The sequence below is a fragment of the Ranitomeya imitator genome, chromosome 1 (genome assembly GCF_032444005.1).
Source record: "Ranitomeya imitator isolate aRanImi1 chromosome 1, aRanImi1.pri, whole genome shotgun sequence".
In the NCBI taxonomy this organism is placed as follows: domain Eukaryota; kingdom Metazoa; phylum Chordata; class Amphibia; order Anura; family Dendrobatidae; genus Ranitomeya; species Ranitomeya imitator.
This window is the reverse complement of record NC_091282.1, coordinates 739728216-739751988: the sequence shown is the minus strand read 5'-3', so window position 1 is coordinate 739751988 and position 23773 is coordinate 739728216. Positions and strand designations below refer to the sequence as shown.

At 44.0% G+C, this 23773-nt stretch overlaps 1 protein-coding gene across 4 annotated transcripts in view; it reads right to left on the bottom strand.

The window, feature by feature from the left end:
- The window catches only part of SYNE2 (spectrin repeat containing nuclear envelope protein 2), a 395759-nt gene that overhangs the window by 57678 nt on the left and 314308 nt on the right, over positions 1–23773 (bottom strand). For all 4 annotated transcript variants that reach the window (XM_069733882.1, XM_069733900.1, XM_069733891.1 and 1 more), the window contains 5 exons: positions 14113–14259; positions 13165–13335; positions 12585–12718; positions 9928–10132; positions 413–592 (listed from right to left, as the gene is read on the bottom strand). In XM_069733882.1, coding sequence (XP_069589983.1) covers positions 413–592; positions 9928–10132; positions 12585–12718; positions 13165–13335; positions 14113–14259 — 837 coding nt within the window. The remainder of the gene's footprint in view (positions 1–412; positions 593–9927; positions 10133–12584; positions 12719–13164; positions 13336–14112; positions 14260–23773) is intronic.

Here is a 23773-nt window from a genome sequence, read left to right as displayed (position 1 = left end):
CTGTCTGTACTTTCTGTGTAGGTTAGTGTGTGGTCTTATCACTGGGTGGCGGGTGGAGGTTTCAGCATAGGGCTGAAACAGGAGTCAGGGTCAGGCCTGGCGGCCCAGACAAGCACACCATCAGTGTAAATTCTGGGAGAGGGACAGACAGGGTTTTCCCTAGTCTGAGGGATATCGCAGGGGCCCGGGTAATCAGCTTTAGTCTACCCAATACCCCCGTGACAGATATCCCAACATTAAATCATCAAAGTCACGTTCAATATGATTTACAAAATATTTCAATTAAAAAGTTCCACTTTTTTCACCTTGTCAGAGGTGGCATTCAAGGCTCTGACTGTTCTTGTAGTATTTGTCACGCTGAGACCTGTTTTGTGCTTTTACGTGAATGACAAATACAATTTTTCGTCAATACCTTGAGTTCAGCCGCCTTTGAAGATGCCCTTCTCTCCAAGTGAGCTATTCTGTGCGAAGTGTTCTGTCTCTCTGACTGAATGACATCCATGGCCGCAGGATTTTGGCGCAGCACCTTGTCCGACAGCTCTAATACCTGCAGGTTTTGTGCTCTAAGTCTCTGCAGATTTTGTTCCAGCATCTGCATGAAAAGAAACCACAACAAAAACATGCTGTTTTTTTTAACCAGAAGTGATAGAAAAACACATGAATGTCATCTTATTCCTGGAGTGAAAGCAAACTAGATAAATAGCACAAAGGGAAAGCAGGACTGGCAAATGCCCTGGGGCCTCCTTAACCCTTCTCGGTAAAAGGCTTATGTTCCGAGTACAGACTGAGATGTCCTGGCTGGTCACAGGTCTCCTGACCTGAACTCAACAGCTTCATGTATGCCTATGACTATGAGTAGGCTTGAAGTGGCCCACTATGCAGGAGTGGTTTCCCCACGATGCACTTGATCCTCTATGTCCCAAGAGAAGCAGGATCTAATTATAAATGTAATTAAACTACCCAGATTGTCATTATATAGATGCATGGGAAAACTTGTGAATGAGGCTAATGTGATATTTGCAGGTAGCTGAACAGTAGGAACATGGAGTCAAATAGACTGGTGGGCCCTTGGCACCCCAGTCCAGCATTGCTATGAGGAGACCGGTGGTCTTGTTCAGACATGGTGGTCTTATTTTAGACTGCAAACATTGAACATGTAAAACCGGTAACTAGCATATCCCTGCTACATCACTAGCACAATTAATAAGGCAGTGGTTGGCAGTATTATAAGGATACTATATAACTTGCCATTTTAGCATTATGGTAGCATTTTGTATGCATTATATGGTAGTATTCATTTTATAGAGATATTATTTGGTACTGACACTAGTCTCTCTTTCATAAATAGTTTAAAAAAATTGCTAGTCATCTCCACAGTCCGTTGAGTTGAAGAAGGTTCAATTACCTATTTTGTATTAATAGGTGTGTCCTATTACTGGGTTGTGTAATTTCATTCAATGCTTTGTCCTGGTAACGGTATGGAGCATAATTTCCTAGAATGTGTGCCATTACGTTCTCACTGTGTCATGGGAGGTTTTAAGGCAGGGGTGGGGAATCTTTTTTCTGCCAAGGGCCATTTGGATATTTATACCATCCTTCGGGGGCCGTACAAACTCCGCCCACAAAGTACATCCTGACTCTGGCACTGGTTTCAGGACGTAATCTTTCATTGCATGCCCTTCAGTGTTCAGTAGTGAACACTGCATGTGTGCTAACAGAGCAAGAAGAAATTAATGAGCTGGTTGTAATCAAAATACACCTTCCTGCCCAAGAATGCGATCCCTGAGAATCTGCCCGAGGGCCTGATAAAAGGTCATTGAGGGCCGTAAATGGCCCTGGGGCCTGAGGTTCCCCACCCTTGTTTTAAGGGAAGACAGGAAGAAGAGCTACAAAGTACATGCAAAATGCAGCCTCTAGGCTGATCGCGGCGGATTCTTCCTCAGCATCGCCGGACTACAACTGCCCCTGCAGGGCAGATATAGAATTACATGTTGATCATTCAGATGAATGGCGGTTCTTATAGACAAGAATCACTTCAGACTGCCAAAATGGGGCCACTTATATGGAGCAATTCTTATTTCTGATTTGTTTGGTACTAAAGCTTACAGAACTTGGTGACAATCCTTTTACAAACTATTATGGTACACAAGTCACTCAGAAGACATATATAGGTTTTTTTATTTCATGGGAAAATTGCATGATATCTTTAGAGCCTTCTTTTGTTTTTTTGCAAAACATGGCTTGTCCAATCCATGGTGTTTGTTTTAGTACTTTTCTTTTTTCAGATAAAACTAAAGAAAGCTGAACAGTAAAATGAAAGGGCAAGACATGTTTATCAAGCAGGAACAGTAAAGATCCCTATACACGTTTGATGGAAGAAGACCATCTGTATGAGGTTTCTCGACTCTTTCCTGATAGATGATGTCGGGGGAGACAAGGATCGGTCCGTTGCAATGTCAATGCCGGATTCTTTTGTCTTTACAGGAGATAAACCGCTGTCAGAGATGTCGGTCAACAGCTTTCTCTTCTCTCATGGCTGAAAACATACGAATGCTCAGACGAGTCAAGTGCTCATGTGTATGAAGGAGATGGCAAAGAAAAATGTCAGCTGAACCAAAGGGTATGGACAGCTTTAGTATTCCATAGGTATGAACAGTGCCAAATTTGCCAGGGCTGTCACAATTTTCTTGAAACAGTTGAAAAATATTTAGTGATGTTCAAGGCCAAAAATAGGAAGATTTTACCTTTTTTGCCAACATTAATGTTGGTGAATATGAGTATTCAAACTAGGTCAAATATCCCATTCCAATTTATATGCATTATATTTATAGTTTGCAAATGAAAAATCATTAGGAAAAAAATTGAAGTCATGTAGGACCATTATCCGAAGTGGATGATCTGATTCATGGTGATCAGTGTAAATGTGCTCTAAGCTTGTCAAGTTGAGGGATGGAGTAGACAGTGGGTTAACACTAATTTTGTTGCCCAATGGCCCGCATCTAGAGTTGAACCTGCACCTAAAGCCGAACCCACACCTAGAGCTGAACCTAGAGCTGAACTAGCACCTATAGCTTGGCCCACACATAGAGCCAACCTAGATATAGAGATGAACCTACACCTAGAGTCGAGCCCACACATAGACCCAAACCCAAACCTAGGGCCGGGCCCACGCAGAGCCAAATACACACCTAGATCCAGACCCGCACAGAGACAAACCCGCACCTAGAGGCAGGCCCACACCTAGAGTTGGGAGCCCACAAAAAGAGCCATATTTATTGGTGGCAAAACAACTTCTCAGCACCCTGAATGTATAAACGTCACAATATGAAATGTGAGTTTCCCTCTAGCAAGAGGTAGGGCATTCATGTAATTAATAAAAGAAAATGTTTTAATTAATACCAGTCAGTAACTATGAATGGATCAGCTACTGTGCAGGAGAATAAGGAGTCTGTTCTTCCAAGTCAGATTAATTTTGATGATAGATATCTGAAGTTGTGCGACATCTGGGTATTACAGCTGTGAGATAATTTCAGGACCCAGAGACGAGGAGCAAAGAAAAAAAAAAAACATGACACAGATTACAAATGATGATTGAAGCTTTCAGGGAAACGAATGTCTGAGACTGAGCTGACCTGGTCTAGATCTGCCAGCTGCTGGGGCTTAGATGAGATTGTAAACAAGAGGCTGCAGCCACTGAGCAGCGGGCACGGCCCGGCGGAGGGAATTATTCTGCCACTTCTAAAGATATTTACCGTCATGTGAGAAAATTAGAAAACCTTCAAATAAAACCTGAACAATGTATATAACAAAGAACAAAAATAGTGTTTTTAAAAAATAATTACATTCTACTGTACATTTCAGGTCAATAAATGATAGAAAATCAAGAGGGCTTAGATGGCAACTAATATGGTTGCAACTATTTAAAATGACATAACCATGGAGAGGGGGCCACATATTTTGATCAAGTCTGAAAGCGATGGAGGGATAAGCACCATTAGATTATATATGATCTTTTAGAGAATACGAGGGGAAGACGTCCACGAGCCTTGCACCAAGAAAAAAAAAATGTCTTCCAGGTACGGTGATAAATGCATACGGACACAGGCTTACGAGCACTGATCATTGTGGACGTGAGCTGTTGTGAAAAACCAGCATGAGTCAGAATCCAGGATTCAACGGCCAAGCTGTTAAACACAGGATCACTGAGTTCTGGTGGTAAATCGGCCCCTGGGAGAGAAGATCTGGACGATCCGGCAATCGCCAGGTTACGTCAGCGACGAGGTGCACCAACTCTGTGAACCACGCCTGGCATGGAGAATCCAGAGCTTTCAGAATCACTGGAACCCCTTCTGCCTTGATCTTCCTGATGACTCTCAGAAGAAGCGGCAGTGGGGGAAAAATGTACGGAAGACGGAACTGGCGCCATGGAAGAACCAGAGCATCCAGTCCTATGGCTCTTGGATGTCAAGACCGAGCTATGAATCTGGAAAGTTTGGCATTCAGTTTGGACGCCATCAGATCGACAGATCTGGATGAAGCTCCCACTCCACCGAGGCGAGACCCTGACGGCTGAGGAAGTCTGTTGCCCAGTTTTCCACGCCTGGTATGTGCACTGCTGAGAGTACCGAGTGGTTCCTCTCTGCCCATCAAAGAACGCGAGTTACCTCGCACATGGCCGCCCTGCTGCGGGTACACCCTTGATGGTTGATGTATGCCACAGCCGTGGCATTGTCTGATTTAATTCGGATGGGGTGACCCACTAGGAAATAAAGAAACTGCAGTAGCGCTAGCCATATCGCTCGGATTTCCAAAATATTGATTGGAAGTTTTGATTCCTGAGAAGACCAGTGGCCCTGAGCGGTGTGGTAATGAAAAACTGCTCCCCAGCCCAGAAGACTGGCATTGGTTGTCACCACTAGCCATTGAACCGGGAGAAAGGACTTCCCCTGGTTGAGGGAAGAACTCAATCTCCACCATCTGAGAGTCTGCCTGGCTCGCGGGGATAGGCGGCACTGGCAGTCGAGGGAGAGAGGGTTCCAGGCCCAAGCTGCTAGAAGAGCATGCTGTAGGGGACGGAGGTGCATCTGTGTGAAAGGAAGCGCTTCCATTGCTGCCACCGTTTTCCCCAGTACCCTCATTGCAAAGCGGATGGAATGAGGGGATGACTGAGAAAGTGCGCGGGCTCCTTGCTGAAGGACTAGGACCTTGTTTTGAGGGAGACTCACCAACCCTCGGGATGAGTTGAGGGTCTTGCCTAGAAAGGATGTCTTCTGGCCTGGAACGGGGGAAGACTTGGCTAAGTTTATCAGCCAACCCAGACGAGAGAGTATTGAAAGTGATACGAATGGACTCCTTGCAGTCATGGAAAGACGGACCCTTGACTAGGAGGTTGTCCAGATAGGGTAGGACGACCACTCCCCGAGAGTGCAGGATGGACATGACAGCCGCCATGACCTTTGTGAAAACCCTGGAAGGGGTAGAGATGCCGAAGGGCAAAGCTGTGAATTGAAAGTGCTGTTCGCGAATGGTGAAACGCAAGAACTTCTGGTGGGGAGGAAAAATCGGGATGTGCAGGTAAGCATCTCGAATATCGATGGATGCTAGAAACTTCCCTTTTTGCCATTAAGGTGATGACCGAATGCAGAGACTCCATGCTGAAATGATGGACCTTGACAAACTTGTTTAGAAGTTTGAGGTATAGTATGGGTCTCACTTTCCGTCCTTTTTTGGGACAACGAATAGGTTGGAGTAGAATCCCTCGAACCTTTAGTTTTCTGGAACCTAGACAATGACGCCATCATGGCGCAAAGAGTCTATGGCTCGAGAAAGAGCCTATGACTCGAGAAAGAGCCTTTGCCCCTGCCCTTGATGCTGGGAGTCGGGAAGGAAAGAAACAAGCCGGGGGACGCGAAGAAAAATTGATTTTGTATCCAGAAAACACCAGGTCTCTGACCCATTCGTTATGAACGACAGAGCCAGACCCGGTGAAACAGAAGTAGGCGACTTACCTACCCTGCTGGTGTTGACCGGATAACCCCATGAGTCACTTGGTGGAAAATCTCTGGGACCTAGATCCCTCAGATCCAGACTGTTTGGGCCGACCATTCCATTGGTGATTGGATATATAGGATATCTGGGTCCTCTGTTGCTGCGTGGAGAGCGTCCTGATCCTGAAGAGGTAGTGGTAATGGACCAAACTGGATTGGCGCGAAAGGATTGGAAACGGATTTGTTGTTGAAAAGGACGCCTAAGCCTCTGATGTGGAAGAAATTTGCTCTTTCCCATCCGAGATAAGCTGATTCAGCATCTCTCCAAACAAACGCCCACTCTGGTAAGGAAGAGATGTCAGAGACTTTTTTGACGCAGAATCCACCTTCCATTCTCTGAGACATAAAGATCTTCTGATCGTGATGACATTTGCCGCCGATAGAGCCACACAGTTGGCCGCATCCAAAGAAGCATGTACCAGCTAATCTCCTGCCTGAGAAATTTGGCTAGCCAGCTGCGCTGCCTCCGGTGGAAGATTACTGCTCTGAATGGAATAAGCCAAGGTCTCTGACCAGGAAACCATTGCTTTAGCTAACCATGCTGCAGCGAAGGAAGGACATAGAGCCGCACCTCGAAAACAGATCAAGCCAAATTTTCTGTCTGGTGGTCTGTGGGATTTTAAATAGATGATCCGTCCGGCAGGGATAGAAGGGTTTTGGATGCCAAGCGAGAGACTGGCGGATCTGCTACAGGGAACTTGGCCCAATCTTTTCTCAGATCGGCTGAGAAAGGGTACTTCGCCTCAAGCAGTTTTTGTCCTGTAAAACGCTTATGCAGTCTTTCATTGTGCTGATTAACTATATCCTGAAACTCTGGGTGAATGGCGAATGTTCTATGAGGACGCCTAGCTTTTTTGAAACACACAGCGTGATCTGGCACAGAGCCGGAGTCTTCATCAACCTTAAGAGTTTGGTTGACGGCCTCAATCATAGAATCAAGCGTCCTCTGAAAGTCTGGCGAATCCGGATCTAAGAAGACGTCCGATTCATACTCAGAATCGAGTTCGCTACCAAGTCTGGAGAGGGAGGACGAGAAACGGAGCACGTGGACGCCATGGCTCATGATTGTACGGAAGACATACTACGCATCCATTTCCTAGACGCTTGTACATTTCTAGATTGCGTGCGGCCCCTGCTAGCCGACTGTTCCCATGTAGGGGAGGGTCCCTCTGCCTCAGACGTACGAACTCCACGATCCCCATAAGGAACACTGAAGGATTCAAGCGCTTTAGTCAGAGAAGTCATAGATTGCGACAGAGATGAGACCCACTCAGGGGGACTAAGGACACCGGGCTCAGTATCAGCGGGGGGCTCCTGAGCACATTTGGGGTCAAAGGCTTTGCAGATCGGCAAACTTAGCTTTTGGAAACGCAGACTGGCAGGAGTTACATGAAGTGAAAAAGACTAAGAGTGTTATGGAACTTTTTAGGTGCCTGAGGCTGGGACATGATGTACTCCTATGTGCCCCTTTAATCAGCGTTCCCACAGAGGATAGGATACTGAAAGGGGAGAGAGAGCTAATGGCAGCGCTCCTTACCCAGGTCCTGTGTCCCAGCCACGACAATCCCACTCCGCGTCGCTATCCAGGCAAGCAGGATGCTTCCTGAGCATCTGGAGGCCCTGTCAGCCTGTGATAAGGTGTAGGAAGATGGCCGACGAGATTCATATCGAGAAGTGCCTGAAAAGTGGGCGGGGCCACCAAAATGCGTCATATCGGGGGCAGAGCTTCGGCCTGTACAAGGCCAAAGCCGTGGCCTAAATTTATGCCCAGGTCCGTCCCCCCCCCCCCCCAGGAAATGTCTGCTGCCTGCGCCCGGACTGCTCAGAGCCCCCCTTCTCAGCGCTTAAGGTAAGTTTACATTAGCGTTCGGGGGCTTTGCAGAGGGCTGCGTACGTCCTCCGTTAAGCCCCGCCTACTTCCGCATGCGTCCTGGTACCTATCTTTAACATTGGGTACGCAGGTCATGCAGATGTATGTGGATGCGTCCGCATGCGTCGTTTTGACGCTGTGCCGAACTGCTTCGAACGCAACATGTTGCATTTTGTTGCGGTCGGTGGGAGCATCAAAACGACACCTGTGGAAGCATCCGGATGGCCTGCGTACCCAATGTTAAAGATAGGTAGGCATGACGCATGCAGAAGTAGGCGGAGCTGAATGAAAGAGGTGCGGCAGTGGGCAGAACTTAACGGAGGAGGTATGCAGCCCTCAACGGAGGAGGTATGCAGCCCTCCGCAGCTCTGCCCAACTCAAATGTGAAACCACCTTTACCCGGAGAGGCTGGAGATGTCCTTCGGATGATGCTGCAGTGCAGGTACCTCCGTGGTACAGCTGTCGCTGATTTTTTTTTTGGGGGGGGACGGTACAGAAATAAGGTTACAAAACCCTCAATCCACTCTTCCTTTCATAGGGAGATGAAGAGGAACCGTCCACCTCCTTGCTTCATCCGCTAGACAGAGGTGTTGGGGCTGCATGGACGCCAAAATGGAGGGTGCCTCTGTGTATCCAAGGGATTCAACCCTGGTGGACAGGGCTGGTCTCCGGGTGGACAGGGCAAGTTGTCCGGCATTAGGCCTGGCTGCAGGAGAGGGTACATGGAGGCGACACTCCATGTGCTAGTCTGTTGACGGTGCGGGGAGATTGGTGTCCTTTAAGAGACCCGTCGCCCCTAAAAATCAGCCCAGGCATGGCATCCCATGTCGCAGGGCTGGTTGTTCGGCATTAGGCCTGGCTGCAGGAGAGGATACGTGGAGGCGGCACTCCACGTGCTCGCTTGTTGTTGGTTTGGGGAGATCGGAGCCTTGAAAGGATCAGTCGCCCCTTCGTCCAGATAAAAACTCTTAAGAATTAAAATTAAAAAAGTTTTTGGTCTGAATAGCAGACCCGTGTGCCTCCTACAGACACTAAGCAAGAAGTGGTTCTCTGGGAGCGAGCGTGAGGGTGTATACTGCCGAGGAGGAGCTAACTTTCGTTGTATAAAGTTAGTGTCAGCCTCCTAGTGGCAATAGCATACACCCATGGTCCTGTGTCCCCCAATGAGGCGAAGGAGAAATGGACTGGTCACTTCTTTTATTTTCTTCATGGTTTTCGAAGCTTTAAGTGGTTCAAAGAAGTTCCAAAAGACGGAACATGCACAGCAAGCAGATTTTACATTGCAGCGCATATGGTCAATGTTTTTTATGTTTTTTAGAACTTTTTTTAGTCAGGTTCCTGGGAGAATCCACCAGAAAAAAATTAAATGTGAACATACCCTTAAAGAGTTAGTCAAAGGTTAGACAATCATGACTGCTTTCCTCCAAGCACAACACTACACCCGAACACAAGTTGTAAGTGGTACTGGAGACAAAACCATTCACTTCAACAGTGCTTGGAGTTTTCCTGGTTCTCTTAATGATGCTCATCATAGACCTGTAACTTTGAATTATTTTAATAAAACCACAACTAATGGGATCACTTTATGTTTCTTCCTGCCATCTGCAGTACAGTAATTATAGCGCTTAGTTTCTTCCCAGGCATGTGCCCAAGGGTCTCCTGTGGCCAACTCCTTCCAGGACATGCAGTTGCCTATGCAGAAGAAGTTGAATGTCAGCTTGACGTAATTCTTGCTTTGTTTGGAACTGGTTCCCAATCTCTAATCATGAATTGTGCTCCTTCGGCAACTGCATGGAATACTTTCTGCATTACCGGGGATTAGCATCTAGACAGCAAGTCACAAAGGCAACATCGAAACCTTTGGGCAGTGGACTTCACATATTGCCACCTCTAGATAGTACAACATTTCTAGCCCAATAAATGTTGTAAAACACGACTGATTTCCTAGTAATTTATATTAATGGTACTTTTAAAAATCTCATTCATTCTGTATTTTTTACTTCTACTTACTTTTACATCTTGGATCCTTTGTTCTAAGGTGTCGCTTGCTCTGTCTTCAGAGAGTTTAGCATATAAGAGCTGTTCACACTTTTCTTCCTCTTGATCTATATGTGGTGCCAACTCCAAACAAGATCCAGTGTAATCCGTCCACACCTGTAGTAAAGATCTGGCTGCCTGTAGATGTTCAGTGAGTTCCTCACCTAAGGCGGCCCACCTGTTATTGTAAAAATGAAAAATTCAGCAAAAAGTAATCTATAGGGTGGAGACAGACCCTCTATTCAGGGCCGGACTGGCCATTGGGCACTTCTGGCAAATGCCAGATGGGACTGTACCAGGAGTGGGCCGCTGCTGCTATCAGCGGCGCCAGGGCCGACTCCTCCCGCCAGCGCCGACTCACCCCCCCACATTCAACTATACTGGCGTCTATGATGCCGGTACAGTTGAATGCTGTCGCTCCTTCTCCCATCATTCCCTGCTCTGCCTCGCTCTGACATTGCGGGTGTGCGATGATGTCATATCATCGTGCACCTGCTGTGTGGCCAGGCAGACTGCAGCTGCTGAGACCGGAGTCGGGAGCAGCGCCGGGCACGAGGAGAGGTGAGGAGAGTGTTTTTTTTAATAAATATATCAATGAGTGATAACTGGATTGTGGGGAAATTGGGGGGGGGGGGGAGGGGCTGTACTACATTCTATGGGGGGCTGTGCTGTATTACATTCTATGGGGGGGCTTTATTACATTCTATGGGGGCTGGCTGCATTACATTCTATGGGGGCTGGCTGAATTACATTCTATGGGGGCTGTGCTGTATTATACATTCTATGGGGGCTGTGCTGTATTACATTCTATGGGGGCTGGCTGAATTACATTCTATGGGGCTGGCTGTATTATACATTCTATGGGGGCTGTGCTGTATTACATTCTATGGGGGCTGGCTGCATTACATTCGATGGGTGCTGTGCTGTACTACATTCTATGGGGGCTGTGCTGTATTACATTCTATTGGGGGACTTTATTACATTCTATGGGGGGCTGTATTACATTCTATGGGGGCTATATTAAATTCCATGGGGGGTTGTATTATATTCTGTGGGGAGGTTGGCTGTATTACATTCTATGGGGTGCTGTATTATATTCTATGGGGAGCTGTATTACATTCTATGGGGGCTGTATTACATTCTGTGGGGGCTACATTATATTCTATGGGGGGCTGCATTATGCTCTATAAGGGGGCTACCATATATATGCAGGGGCTGCATTATGCTATATGAGGGGGCTGCATTATATTCTCTGGGGGGTTACATTATATTCTGTGGGGTGACTGCATTATACTCTGGAGTGGCATCATTATACTATATGTGGGCTGCATTATACTGTATCGAGGACTATGGGGAATACATTATACTATATGAAGAACTATGGGGTGCATTATACTATGGGAAGTGAATTGTACTACATGGATGACAATGGCAGTGCATTATACTATATGGAGGACTGAGGAGTGTATTATACTATATGGAGGACTGAGGAGTGTATTATACTATATGGAGGACTGTGGTGAATATTATAATATATGGAGGACTATGTGGTGTATTATACTAAACAAGCAAAATGTTGCTTATTCATCGAGTGATTGGATTGTTTATGTGGGAACAGAAATCCTTGTTCTCAGTAGCACATCGCCGGTGTAAACTGTAGATGTGCTGCTGATAACATGATACTGTATGGGGACAGATTGATCTAATTGTGATTGTTCTGTCCCCATCATTCTTTCTCAGTTGGTGTAAAGAGGCCAGGAAACAAGCGAATGACTTCACTATTGTCGATCACACTCGTTTAGTGGCCTGAGATCAGTGCATGTAACTACAGCAGAAATGCTTCTCAGGGAGACCAGGCAAGGATGATGACAGTTGAGGTTAGCACCTGATGCCTGGGAATAGCGCTAACTCTACTGCTTTTCCCAGCCGCCAAAGCATTTAATTCAGGTATGTGTAATGATTTTTAGGGTTGATGCCAGCTGCGTAATGTCAGCTGCTATCAATCCCTGGTGTAAGTAATGGAGAGGTGTCTATCAGACATCCCCACTACTAGCCCAGACCTGGCGAGACCCAGCGACTGAAGAGCTGTCACGGTAGTAACAATACCGCTCTTCACAGTCACCGAGCTCAGCACAAGACCCGGAATATCTGAAGAGTGATGACGTTACTGATATCACCGCTCTTCAGAGTAACCAGGTCTCGTGCTGCGCAACGGAACCAAAAGTGGCTGTAGGCAACGTTTATGGAGCATCAGAATGAGGTTCCATTGCCTTTGGTCATCTCATCCTTACATTATCTACAAGATCCAGTTATGTAGGTAAAGTAGCGGCTTTTCTTGGTACTGCAACTAAAAGCAATAAATAGGACTGAGCTGTAATGCTGGATACAGCTGTAATTACTGTATATGTTATGTAGTCGTGTTACACTCCCCTCACATCTTGTAACCTACAAGTGTACAAAGATATTATACAGTCACCATGTGACAAGTGGGCCTGTGTAACTTCAAATGCCAGGGCTGAATTTTAGTCCCAGTCCGGCCCTGCCTCTATTAGTCATATTAGTAGTTATTTTATATTTTTCTGTTACATATTTCTCCCCCTAAAACACACCTAATTCCGGAAACCACTGACCTGCCCTGAACATCTCTGTGTTCCTGTTCCAGGATGTCTGTAGCTGACAGGCCACAAAGAGTTTTCAGGCTATCCAGAGAAGCTCTCAGTTGACTCCATTTTTCTTCATGAAGTTCAGTTTCTTCTTGAATGGCCTACAGGACAATATAAGGAATAGACTAGTAAACTACTAACTAATATTTACCTGCTGCAATGCAAATGCAAAATTTACCATTTGCTAATGACCCGAAGGTCCAACGGCCCAAATATTAGTACAGACTTGAGTTTCTTAGGCCCACCCTCCAACTACAGTTTATGAGCACATCCCCCATTAATTTCTTCTTAAACCTATATCAATGCACGATTGAGACATCTCTTCAATAAAGGCCAAATTGGTTTGAATCAAGATAAAAAAAATGAATCCTTGTGTAAAATTATTAGCTCCAATGTCAATGGGGGTTGTCTTCTACGAGATCTCTGAGGACAATTTTCGTGTGACAGCCTGGGCCCACCAGTGGATCCTCTGCTAGTCTTTGGTATGATTTGTGAAGTTTTATAGCGATATACGTATAACCATACACAAATCTTCGTGGATACACACCTGTAACCTCTTTAACCGCCGATCCATAGAGTCCATTGATGAAGATGGAGCAGAAATTTGGTCAAGAACATACTGCAGTTTGATAGTCATCCTCTCCATCTGTACAAAATTTTCATCATAGTTTTTCCAATGCTCTAGCACTGAGAGAATGGATGTTTTCAGCTCTATAACCTGCAAGTCACATCACACATAAGAATAGACAAACACTGTTGTATGTCCAGAGCATTAGCTTAAAAAATGTTTTACTTTTATCTTCTCATTGTCCATCTTCTGAGGCTTTGTGCTAGACGTAAATGCTCAACTAAGAACATTTCTGTAGTATTTAGTGAATTGAATGTTTTAAAGGCTGTTTATATGTTCAAAATTTGTAATTGTTTATTGCAACGATAATAAATCATATAAGTAATATTCACTAAAAATGTTCTACCATTTTGCTGTGGTAGACTAGAGTCTGTAAGTCCTTTATGTAGCTGAGATCTCTGCAAAAAGGTTACAAATTTTTTGACATCTCTCTCTAATGTCCCCTCCCTTCTCTTAGGGTTAGAGATAGCAGCAAGGAGGGTGTTATAAATACAGCACAGAGAGGGGGGAAGTATGTACAGTCTCAGGGAGGGTAGATTAAACAGGCAGAAAGTACATTAGGAGGAAATAAGTGCAGGATAAAAGCGGTGCTGATATGTAAAGCTAATGTAGACAGTAGTACCCTGGATACACATTCACAAACCTTATATACAGCCTATATTCCTGGGAGGGACACTACCACAAGTGAAAAATCTGAAAATTGTATCAGGATGTAAATTGCATATTAGGAGGTCAGAAAATGAATGAAGGAATGAAAAGTGCAAACTGAAACTTAATGCAAATTTAATGGTAACTAATATTGTAGGTAAAATCATTTTTCCCCCCATGTAAAAAGGTTTCCATAGCCTTTAAAGCGGAAATCTTCACCTGTCTAGCAACTTGGTCCCTCTTCCTAAATAGATCTTCTGTTGTCAATACACCCTCATTAGAAACATTTTGGCCTCCTGCTGCCATTTTGTTTGAATCCAGTTCTTCAATCCCATCGGATTTAGCTTTCAGCTGTTCCTCCAGCACCTATAATAAAACAGAATAATAATAGAATTACTTTATTTTTACAATTATACATTTGACCCTTATGCTGAATGCTAGGTCCATGAAATATCCAACGTTAGTGATTTAGTTGCACTTTTACAATATCTTCGAACTCAGGAAGAGTGAAAAGGAAAAAAATAAGTATTTTTACAGCAAAGATTCTTAGAAATGTGAACAAACTATAACATTTCATTGACATTTATTTCCAAAACAACTAGTGTTTTACGAAAGGAACAAAATATCCATCCTCGACCACTTTGCACAATTGCCGCCTTGGTTGTTCTGTACTCAAAGCAAAATAATCTTCAAGTTCAACCTGCTTCTGAGAATCCCTTGTAGAAGCTCTGGAAATGACACTCTCACAGACTGCATAGTACAAAAGTGCCTCTTCTCCTTCTTGCACACGCTGGGATGTCAATCATGCCTCTGTGGGAGTGACACCAGCACACTATTGGAATGACTTACAGCATTCCCAGACTAGACTGGATATTCACGCATCGGCATTAAACTTCAACATATTGCAGTAGCGATTAGTGATTATACAGGGATTATTAAAAATTGTATTAGGAGGCTGATAAAGGGATGCTAATTCCTCCGAGGGTTAAATCTTGATTCGGTTCCGTATAAACTCCCACAACATATCAAAGGTCACAGAAGTAAGGATAAAAAAAAACATGAAATCAACACATTATAACACCCTTCGAATAAAGACAAACACAAAAGTGACATAACAATAGAACACAGCCTATAAAGACACACCATTGTTACATTAACACAATAGAAGACACTTATAAATTAGGACACAGTCTATTATGAGTTCATTAAAGTCAAAGATAGCTTCTAAAGTTTATTTTGACAGTCACCAAGGAAACCTAACACAGCGTATTAATGAGGGCACAAGCTATAGTGACATCATCATAATGGGACACAGCCTGGGAATAAAAACAAATACTAATGTGACATCATAACAGAACACAACCTAAGAATAAAAGCATTGCTACTGTGATATCACCAGAAGAGAACACATCCTAGGACTAAAAACAAACACTATATTGAAATTACCATAACAGAACACAGCCTAGGACTAAAAACTAACACAACTGTGACCTCATAAGATAACACAGCCTAAGAATAAAAGCATACACTACTGTGACATCATAACAGAATAAAGCCTAAAAATAAAAGAATACACTACTGGTACATCATCATAACAGAACACATCCTAGTAATAAAAACAAACACTACTGTGACATCATCACAATAGAACATAGCCTAATAATAAACACATACACTGCTGTTACATCATCACAACAGAACAAAGCCTAAGAAAAAAAAGAATACACTACTGTGACATCATCACAACAGAACACATAATAGATATAAAGGCAAATGCTATTGTGACTTCACCACAATGGAACACTCCCAAAGAAAAATCAGTAAACCTACTGTGAAGTCATCACAACAGGACACGGCTTATAAAGGATGGCACAGGTCATTGCTATTGTGACATATTCTCAGTAAGATCATAACCTAGGAATTAACGTTGTGATCTTGCTACTGTGACATCACTGCAATAGTACACAGGCTAGGAATAAATAAACACTTTTCTGACATTATCGCAATAGGATACAACTTACAACTCACATTACATCACTGTTTAATAAAAAAGCTAGTTTTGCTCTTCAGAGATACTGTGACGACACAGCATTTTACCTTAATTAACCATATAAAGTATATATAAATATGGTATATCAGTATATATATATATATATATATATTTTTTTTTTTTTTCTTTTTGGCTGGTCAAGAAAACAAACTTTTGTTCGTGTAAGCCTGTAATATTGACTTTTAAGTTGACACTTGATGTAACATGTGCTGTAATCCTGGATAACTAGTGATGTTTGAGGATATGCTGATTACACATTTTCCAGGCCAGCTAGTTTTTTGCCTTGCAAAACAAAGGAGGAAAAACTATGCAAATAGATTACACAATCAAACAATGTGAGCTGGTCTCATCACCATTCTTCCACCAAAGAACCAGTGAGTCTCTACAGGACAGCAGCCAAGGCATCATGGCTCCATCATGAGGGACACAAATTTTTTTCTACAGGATGCCAGCTTAGGGGACCATGGCCCTGGCTGGAAGAATACAGATCTTCTCAATTGACCATCGCAAATCCATGGATACGTTTGGGGTAGATAGGATTTCGATACACCGGTAGCCTTAGCCCAATGGATACGTTTGTGGGGGCCTGGCTCCATGGAGATGTTCGGAGGAGCCAGGTTGTGACCCTCAGGTCAACTAGCCTTCTATCTCAATGGACTGTCATCTTCTTAAGCTTGTCGTTAACCTCTCTCTGTGCGTGCCACAGGTGGGGTAGTCGGCTCTGGAAGCTTTGAACTCACAGTTGTTCTTTTCCCGGCAAGTCAGCGGAAGGGTGAGACTGTAATTTGCACCATTTGGATATTTTGCTAGGACTCTTCTATGTATTATCTGACTGTTTTGTGGTTCAATAAAGCATTGCCACGCTGTTTTACCCTAACCTTGTGTTGTCTGAATAGCAATATGCCCACAGGGAAAGGAGAGCGGGTGTTCGGTGGAATGATCCCTGGTACATGCGATTTTGGCTGGCGGACCAGAGTGCCTGCTGACCCCGTGTCTCCACAGCTACCAATCACAATGGGGCTTTGTGAATGATTATTATGAGTAACAAAGCTAGTTTAAGACATTTTTTGTAAATGTTATTCCCTTGTCCCAGCTCTAATATAACCTTCTTCATGTGTCTATTTCTCTGGCCAGCTCCTTCTGTTGCTCTGCACATTGGGTTACAATGATAAATCAACGCACACCTCTGAGGGCATGTTCTCTGGTCTTATAGGTTGCCTCTGGTGGTGGCACACTGCCTGAATATTCAGGTAGTTGGTGTGATAGCCACTACTTAAATTTATTAAACTGCTGTTAAACACTGCTACATTCTTATTACGTGCCATCTGACATACCCAGCTCTGCTTTGCCTGTTGGCTACATCACTTTAAGTGAGACTCCTGAAATACCCAGCACTGCTGTGCCACTGGGCTCTGTTACACATTGCAAGTCTCCCAACATATCCTGTTTTGCTGTGCCACCAGGTTCTGCTACATCTCTGCAAGTGAGTAAACTGATCTATCCAGCTCTGCTGTGCTTCTGTGTTCTGCTTTATCACCAAAAAAGAGTCACTGCACATACCCAGCTGAGTGAAACTGCTATACTCTGCTATATTGTCTCTCAACAAATTTGATTGCATATGAATAAAGGCTAAAGACATTCATCAAAATAAAATACAACTGAAACAAAGAAAAACGCTATTATGACATCATCCTGATACACAATAGGAATAAATATAAACTCTATTAGGACATCACCACAATAGCACAATTGATGTCATTACTATCGCATACAGCCTGGGAATAAAAATAACCTCTACAATGACATTATTACCATACAACATAGTCTAAAAATAAAAAATAACTTCCACAGACATCATCCCTATAGAACACACCTTAGGAATAAAAATAACCTCTATGGTGAAACCAACACTATTCAACAACACAGCCTAGCAAAATGAATAGTCTCTATAATTACATCATCATTATCGAACACAGCCTAGGCATAAATAGAACCTGTATGGTGACATCATCACAATAGAACACAGCCTAGAAATAAGGATAACCCTTCTGATGGCATCATCTCTATAGAAAATGGCCTAGGAATAAGAAAAACCTGTATGGTGACATCATCACTATAGAATACAGTGTTGGAATAAAAAAATAACCTCTACAATGACATCATCGCTATAAAATACACCTTAGGAATAAAAATAACCCCAACAATGACATCATCACCATAGCACACAGCCTAGGAATAAGAATAGCCTCTATGACTATATCATCACTATCAAACATAGCCTAGGAATAAAAATAACCTCTATGGTGACATCCTCAAGATAAAACATAGCCTAGGAATAAGAATAGCGTGTATGGTGACATCCCCACTATGGAAAATTGTATAGGAATAAGAATAACCTATGTGGTGACATCCTCAAGATGAAACATAGCCTAGGAATAAGAATAACACCTATGATGACACCATCACTATAGAACACTGCCTAGAAATAAGAATAGCGTGTATGGTGACATCACCACTATAGAAAATTGTATAGGAATAAGAATAACCTCTGTGGTGACATCATCACTATAGGACACAGTCTAGGAATATGACTAATCACTATGCTGACATAATCACTATAGAACACAGCCTAGGAATAAGAATAATCTGTATGGTGGCATCAACACTAGAGAACACAGTATAGGAATAAGAATAACCATTATGGTGACATCATCACTATAGAACACTGCCTAGGAATAAGACTAACCTCTATCGTGACTTCATCCCTATAGAACACAGCCTAGGAATAATAATAACCTATGTGATGACATCATCCCTATAGAACATAGCCTAGGAATACGAATAACCTATGTGGTGACATCATCACTATAGAACACAGCCAGGAATACGAATAACCTATGTGGTGACATCATCACTATAGAACACAGCCTAGGAATACGAATAACCTATGTGGTGACATCATCCCTATAGAACATCGCCTAGGAATACGAATAACCTATGTGGTGACATCATCACTATAGAACATAGGTTATTCGTATTCCTAGACTATGTTCTATAGTGATGATGTCACCACATAGGTTATTCGTATTCCTAGGCTTTGTTCTATAGTGATGATGTCACCACATAGGTTATTCGTATTCCTAGACTATGTGGTGACATCATCACTATAGAACATAGCCTAGGAATACGAATAACCTATGTGGTGACATCATCACTATAGAACACAGCCTGGGAATACGAATAACCTATGTGGTGACATCATCACTATAGAACATAGCCTAGGAATACGAATAACCTATGTGGTGACATCATCACTATAGAACATAGCCTAGGAATACGAATAACCTATGTGGTGACATCATTACTATAGAACATCGCCTAGGAATACGAATAACCTATGTGGTGACATCATCACTATAGAACACAGCCTAGGAATACGAATAACCTATGTGGTGACATCATCACTATAGAACACAGCCTAGGAATACGAATAACCTATGTGGTGACATCATCACTATAGAACACAGCCTAGGAATACGAATAACCTATGTGGTGACATCATCACTATAGAACACAGCCTAGGAATACGAATAACCTATGTGGTGACATCATCACTATAGAACACAGCCTAGGAATACGAATAACCTATGTGGTGACATCATCACTATAGAACACAGCCAGGAATACGAATAACCTATGTGGTGACATCATCACTATAGAACACAGCCTAGGAATACGAATAACCTATGTGGTGACATCATCACTATAGAACACAGCCAGGAATACGAATAACCTATGTGGTGACATCATCACTATAGAACACAGCCTAGGAATACGAATAACCTATGTGGTGACATCATCCCTATAGAACATCGCCTAGGAATACGAATAACCTATGTGGTGACATCATCACTATAGAACATAGGTTATTCGTATTCCTAGACTATGTTCTATAGTGATGATGTCACCACATAGGTTATTCGTATTCCTAGGCTTTGTTCTATAGTGATGATGTCACCACATAGGTTATTCGTATTCCTAGACTATGTGGTGACATCATCACTATAGAACATAGCCTAGGAATACGAATAACCTATGTGGTGACATCATCACTATAGAACACAGCCTGGGAATACGAATAACCTATGTGGTGACATCATCACTATAGAACATAGCCTAGGAATACGAATAACCTATGTGGTGACATCATCACTATAGAACATAGCCTAGGAATACGAATAACCTATGTGGTGACATCATTACTATAGAACACAGCCTAGGAATACGAATAACCTATGTGGTGACATCATCACTATAGAACACAGCCTAGGAATACGAATAACCTATGTGGTGACATCATCACTATAGAACACAGCCTAGGAATACGAATAACCTATGTGGTGACATCATCACTATAGAACACAGCCTAGGAATAAAGACAAACATTACTGAAACATCATCATTACGCAACACAAAACAATTAAAGACAAACACTGCTGTAACTTTATAGGGATTGCCCGGTGAAACGGATTGTCTGGTTGGGTTTTTGCACTGCTGCTCCATTCCAAGGGTGAAAAAAGTGCCACGCTCTAGTGATCACTTAGGAGTCCCAAGAGAGTGACCTCCATCAATCTGGATGTTATCGCCTATCATCTGGATAAGTGATAACTTCATTTCACAAGACAGCCCAAGACTAAAATAATACGTCTCATTTTTTTATCATTTTTTTAAGCCATTCTTTAGGTCAAAGAACACTTCGAGTCACCAGGAAGGAGAAGATCTGAATCCACTTCAGGAAACTATAAAAACTCCAAGCAGATGTTGCGTTTTGGTTTACTTCAATACCCGCATGCCTTGCTTCAAGACAGGAGCACTGACCACTGAGTAGTACAACAGATATACCTACGTTTAAGTCCATACTATTATAGGAAAGGTTAAAAGGTGCTATTTACTCTGTTGCATCGCCTAGTGCACTGATCAGTCTTAATGCATCAGACACAACATGGCATAACGGTAAGTCAGTGAGTCAGTGCCGCTCTTCACCGGACTTGTTAAATGATTGAACCAGGGTTTTCTTAAGTGCACATTCTTTTCAAAACATTTAGAATCAAGTGGAGACCGATTCATCCAGATGGATAACCCGCCATACACAAGCATTCGCTTAACAGGCTCTTTACTTCATGGTAAAGTATGGGTCCACGTATGCGCATAAGTAGCAATTCTATGTTCCCAGTATTAAGAACAGCTCAGTTTATAGGAATGATCCGATACAAGGCTGCTCCATGTACCCAAGTCACCAACTTTACATATTGTTCATGCTTATATCCAGCATGTTATATATTTTTTCCCAACATTTGTTGCTAGAAAAGAGTCAGGGCATAGGATGACAAGGTGTTTTCAGTGCCTGGTAATATTTCATCAAAATTGACACAAGCATTACAGATGCACGGATAGACTAAACAGTCGACAGATCTGTGCAGTTCCGATCCTTGCACCGTTTATATCCGGCATCTGCCGCAAAGAGCTGATCGGTAGTGATGGCGGGTGTCAGACCAATCTGATGTTGATGACCTATCCCGAGGATGGGACAACAATACCAAAGGGGTGCCAAACATGCCCTCTTACTGAGAATTTTTCTAGACCCAGTAAGGATGAGTACCTGTGCTATGAGTGCGGGAAAAAAAAAAAAGTGCGGATTCTCTACACATTTCATCCTTTGCATTGCAAAGAGTAAAATCTGCAGTAACTTTCATAGCAGAAATGTCCACAATGTAGATTTAAAACCCGCAGCCCAGGTCAAGTCATGTTGTGGTTTTGCTCTGAATGCAAATGAAGATATTAAAGATAAAGATTAGATAATAGAAAAAACTTTTTGACAGTGAGGGTGATAAACAAGTGGAAAAGGCTGCCTCGATAGGTGGTGAGTTCTCTTTCAATGGAAGTCTTCAAACAGAGGCTGGACAGACATCTACCTGAGATGGTTTAGTGAATCCTGCATTGAGCAGGGGGTTGGACACAAGGACACCGGAAGTCAATTCCCTTCCACCTCTAGCATTCTATTCTTCAGAGTAGCACAATCAAAATGATTGTTCTCAGAGAATTATCCACGTAGCCTGTCATGACATTTATGCTGCTTGGACCACAGGCAGCAGGAATCAGAGTCTGGCTATACTGCTTGGACCACAGGTAGCAGGAATCAGAGTCTGGCTATGCTGCTTGGACCACAGGCAGCAGGAATCAGAGTCTGGCTATGCTGCTTGGACCACAGGCAGCAGGAATCAGAGTCTGGCTATGTTGCTTGGACCACAGGCAGCAGGAATCAGAGTCTGGCTATGCTGCTTGGACCACAGGCAGCAGGAATCGGAGTCTGGCTATGCTGCTTGGACCACAGGCAGCAGGAATCGGAGTCTGGCTATGCTGCTTGGACCACAGGCAGCAGGAATCATAGTCTGGCTATGCTGCTTGGACCACAGGCAGCAGGAATCAGAGTCTGGCTATGCTGCTTGGACCACAGGCAGCAGGAATCAGAGTCTGGCTATGCTGCTTGGACCACAGGCAGCAGGAATCATAGTCTGGCTATGCTGCTTGGACCACAGGCAGCAGGAATCGGAGTCTGGCTATGCTGCTTGGACCACAGGCAGCAGGAATCAGAGTCTGGCTATGCTGCTTGGACCACAGGCAGCATGAATTAGAGTCTGGCTATGCTGCTTGGACCACAGGCAGCAGGAATCATAGTCTGGCTATGCTGCTTGGACCACAGGCAGCAGGAATCGGAGTCTGGCTATGCTGCTTGGACCACAGGCAGCAGGAATCAGAGTCTGGCTATGCTGCTTGGACCACAGGCAGCAGGAATCAGAGTCTGGCTATGCTGCTTGGACCACAAGCAGCAGGAATCGGAGTCTGGCTATGCTGCTTGGACCACAGGCAGCAGGAATCAGAGTCTGGCTATGCTGCTTGGACCACAGGCAGCAGGAATCAGAGTCTGGCTATGCTGCTTGGACCACAAGCAGCAGGAATCGGAGTCTGGCTATGCTGCTTGGACCACAGGCAGCAGGAATCGTAGTCCGGCTATGCTGCTTGGACCACAGGCAGCAGGAATCATAGTCCGGCTATGCTGCTTGGACCACAGGCAGCAGGAATCGGAGTCTGGCTATGCTGCTTGGACCACAGGCAGCAGGAATCAGAGTCTGGCTATGCTGCTTGGACCACAGGCAGCAGGAATCAGAGTCTGGCTATGCTGCTTGGACCACAGGCAGCAGGAATCGGAGTCTGGCTATGCTGCTTGGACCACAGGCAGCAGGAATCGTAGTCCGGCTATGCTGCTTGGACCACAGGCAGCAGGAATCAGAGTCCGGCTATGCTGCTTGGACCACAGGCAGCAGGAATCGTAGTCCGGCTATGCTGCTTGGACCACAGGCAGCAGGAATCAGAGTCTGGCTATGCTGCTTAGACTACAGGCAGCAGGAATCAGAGTCTGGCTATGCTGCTAGGGACCACAGGCAGCAGAAATCAGAGTCTGGCTATGCTGCTTGGACCACAGGCAGCAGGAATCGGAGTCTGGCTATGCTGCTTGGACCATAGGCAGCAGGAATCAGAGTCTGGCTATGCTGCTTGGATCACAGGCAGCAGGAATCAGAGTCCGACAGCATTATTGCAGCCAGGTAGGTTTTATTGTTGAAACTCTTCGGCATTTCAGAGAAAATGAACATTGAAAACATGGACGGAGACTATGTGTATTGGATGAGCACAAAGGCTGGTCCCCGATGGCTTCTGCCTGCGCCCGATCCTGATGACTCACCAGATGTATATATGGAGAGACCTCTTAGTTTA